The sequence below is a fragment of the Haplochromis burtoni genome, unplaced genomic scaffold (assembly GCF_018398535.1).
Source record: "Haplochromis burtoni strain Fernald_Lab_line unplaced genomic scaffold, NCSU_Asbu1 Contig_1126, whole genome shotgun sequence".
NCBI classification, from domain to species: Eukaryota; Metazoa; Chordata; class Actinopteri; order Cichliformes; family Cichlidae; genus Haplochromis; species Haplochromis burtoni.
Window position 1 is genome coordinate 71,115 of NW_024583487.1, and position 3,794 is coordinate 74,908.

The 3,794-nt window shown below is 39.3% G+C and overlaps 1 protein-coding gene across 4 annotated transcripts in view; it reads right to left on the reverse strand.

The window, feature by feature from the left end:
• LOC102304278 (V-set domain containing T-cell activation inhibitor 1) overlaps positions 1-3,675 on the reverse strand; it is a 15,460-nt gene extending 11,785 nt beyond the window's left edge. For 3 of the 4 annotated variants that reach the window (XM_014330940.2, XM_014330939.2, XM_014330938.2), the window contains exons 1-3: positions 3,540-3,675; positions 1,104-1,451; positions 655-723 (exon numbers count right to left, since the gene is read on the reverse strand). In XM_014330940.2, the coding sequence (XP_014186426.1) occupies positions 655-723; positions 1,104-1,451; positions 3,540-3,597 (475 nt within the window). In that variant the 5' untranslated portion in view covers positions 3,598-3,675. Of the gene's footprint in view, positions 1-110; positions 724-1,103; positions 1,452-3,539 lie in introns of those variants that run through there. The other variant, XM_005951895.2, reaches the window with a different exon arrangement.
• Between the last annotated feature and the right edge of the window lie 119 nt (positions 3,676-3,794).

The window sequence follows — 3,794 nt, forward strand, 5'->3', positions numbered from 1 at the left end:
CATTTTTAATCTGTAGCTCTGCTCTAAAAGAACGTACGTACCTGGACCCGCCTACTATGCTTGCAAAGGTAAAATGATTGGCTAGAATTCAAAGTGCATGACATCTCAGGGAAAAAAAGCACTGAAATGTGCGCTGCTTTTCAGTCTGGTTACTACCATTTATGTCAGAACCGGTACCATAATGGCACCGGATACTGATACCCATCCCTAGTGTTTACACAGTAAGGGGGATGTACTACACCATGGTGCGTCACCTACACATTAGTACAGCAAGCTAAAATGCAGCACTAGCATGAGTTTTAATGATGGATGTTAAAATCGGCTTCCTGGATGCGTCCCGAGGTTGTGATGTTAAACTGCTGTGCATAGCAGCTTTATTAATCATCTTGCCAACAGGGTGTTTTAAGCTTTAGCCGTGATTAAAGGTTCAGAAAAGTGCAAAGCTGCACAACCTCAAATATTTACAACTTTATAGAATAGCAAAAGTCACAATCATTTAAGTGACTGAGCAAAGTTTTCTCATCAGCTGGCAAAAGTTCATTTGCGAACTGACACTTGTATAATTCATGTGTGGGTTTTCCTTTTGTTTTTTGCAGATGATTACTATAATTAGAATTACAATACACATCATAATTGGAACAGTAACTGTCACACCAAATATAAGTGGGAGAGACTTATTCATGTTGTTTCCATCCTCTTCTTCTCCACCCTTGATGTTTTCATCTGTGAACCAAGCAGGACAGAAACACCTGTGAGAACTCTGCTACTGATTGTACTGACAATACTTCTTGTTTTAAATTTTAAAACATATCTAACAGTCAGTAGACATGATGTCACTGCCAGCAGCTGATTGCTGATCATGTGACTGCAGATGCAATCACTGGAGAGCATCCATGTGATCATGTTTCACGCTATTTTCAGCCACTAACAGGAAGGGGGTGAAAAAACTTCAGTATTAGCTCACATTGAGTTTACTTTTATTCGCTTTCCAACTGCTGCATGTGTATCAAGTAAAACACCTTTCAAAATAAAAGAAGAGAAGTGAAACCCTTCCACAAACAGCTGTGCTCTAAAAGCTGTAAGTCGAACCTCTACAAACCCACCTGAGTCTGTGACTTTGAGGTTGATGGAGTGCACAACCTCATGAACTACTTTTCCCTTCATCCTGGTTGTAATCTCACAGCTGTATGTTCCTGTATCGTTGATGTTGACGTTCCTCAGAATCACAGAAACATCTCCATCTTTCATCGATCGATCTTTCAGTGCTACTCGGCCTCTAAAGGATTCATGCTGGTAGTTTTCATACAAACGATGGTTTTGGAAGAAGAACACATAACTCTCTGAGTTGAACTCAGGTTTGCTCCACTCTAACAGGGTGATATTTAAACCTCTGGGACCCTGACACTGGAGAGTGACATTTTGCCCAGATCTCACTTTGACCTCTGTGTGATCTAAACACAAAGAGAAAATAAAAAGAAAGCAAATATTAATAATGTGCTATACTGTCCATTTTGGACATCTTGAAATTATTTATTTATTTAGTTTTCTTATTAAACGTTTTAGCCCTTATGCCCTATTCTGGTAGTTTTGTACATTTATTCCAAACGTTAGTAAAATTTTTGAAATCCAGTGTCTTTTACTCTTACATGTTATCAACATATGAATTGATGTATTTTGCACCCTTTTGCCACCTTTGAGGCCAAAACGTGAAAGATCAGCAACAAAACTGATTCGATTGCATTACTTTTATGTGGTGCCAGATCCTCTCCCTCTCTCTTTGTGAGTGAGCTCATACATTCAAATAACTCGTTATAACTAAAATTGAAGAAAAATGATCAGAAAACGTCACACAAGATTTACTATAACACACACACTTTGTGGATGTCTTTGTTATCTGACTTCAGGGAGAAGTGACGAGAGAGAACCAGAGTACAACATGTTCCTGCTGCGACACCACTTCAGAAACCAACGATTAACCTGTAAAGTCTCGCTTTCATTCTGTGCACACAAGTCTTACTTTCTCTGCAGAGTGCAATTTTTCACCATGTTAGTATTAGTGATGGGTCCTGCAACACTGACGAACCGACGCATGTATCAAGCTCACCCAGCGAAGCCTGTATCGATGCGTGCGTCGCTTTAAGAAAAAGTCACGTGATCGACAGCCGCCGTATCACTCATTGCCAACGCGCCAAACTGTGTTTAAAAGGTACCGCATCCGTATCTGCCAACGGAATGAGTCGCCACCAAAAAAAACAAACAAACACAAAATTACTCTCGCAAAGATAAAATAAAAACACACATCTCTCCTTAACAAAACGGAGCCCGAAAGAAAAAGAAATGTTTCTGCTGTGTGAGATCATTTTTAACTTTTAACTGCAAATAAGGTATCTGTTTGTTTCAGTGTAATCTATCAGAATAGGAAAAACAGCAATGTGACCTGCAGTGTAAATTATTTATATTCATTTTATGCAGGTTAAATGTCGCATCTGTTCTGCGTTTCTTACACAAACAAAAGCACCTCCTCGGTGTTTGGGCATCACAGAGCCAAACATGAAAATGAGGAGACAAATACACCGAGAATGAACACAGGTCGGCCTATATAGACACTGAACAGCTTCATCATCATATTTTTTTTATTAATACGCGTTTTATTATTTTGAAATCAAGCATCTAGGAAGATTGTTCTGGACCAGGCAGTCCTGAATTTTATTATAAAGGACTGCCAGCCCCTTAGTATTGTGGAAAGTGTCAGAGAGAAACATTCCAAGATCAGAGGATCCTTTAACGTACTGGGGGAATAGGAAGACATCTTATCTGAACCTTTTCCACCTGGCTTTACAGCTTTTGTGTACCGCAGCTTTATCTGTGCCTGTGAGTTTTCCAAAGCTGTGGAAATGGTGTACAAAAAAACCCCCCAAAAAAACCCCCGCAATAGACTGAATGCAAAAACATTGGATAAACCTATTTTTCTGACTAGAAATTTATAATAAACTAAGTCAAATGGGTAATATTACATTCACAATACTTTCATTTTAATTTTCACTTAATGTCATTCACAATATATTTTAAAGATGTCTACAATATTTGCAATGTAAAACATATAAAATGATTCCATGGAAAGTACAATACCTTACAGTGTATACAAGTATGAGTAGGTCATTCAATCAGAGTCTGTTGTGAGTCTCAAGTAAGTTGCCTGCAGTGATATTTAAGGTCCAGCAGGTGTCAGTATGGAGCAAAACAACAGCACTGTGTCGACACAGTATCGATACAGTTTGGGGAATGTGCCTAAACGCTTCACAAGGCCTCAGCTACCCATCACTATTTAGTATCAAATATGATGACTTTAACCACCAACAATTCATGACAAATATATTAAAAATACTTTCTAAACTCTTAGCTTACATTTTACTCCATCTGTGGTGTCAAAACAAATGCACCAGCTGCTTCCGTTTTAACGTGCAACACAACTGCACTGCTGTTATTTATATTGTGGAAAGCCTGCCAGTTTATCTTAGCGCTAGTAATATGAAACGTACCTTCTAATGCAGAAGTCACAAAGAATGCACAGGAGAGAAAAACCACAAAAGACGACATTTCTGCAAGAAAATAAACGACGATTGAGCTGGGCAAGCCGTTTGTTTGTTTTGGTGCTTGTGTCGAGTAATGGAGGGGGCGTTTCCGCGATGGCTTGCTTCATTTATGGGAGGAGCTGAAAATGATGACGTCCGAAGCCTCGCTGCCTGGCTGTACCACGTGACTGGTTCATGAAGTGGTTCGAACTTTGCCGCGAG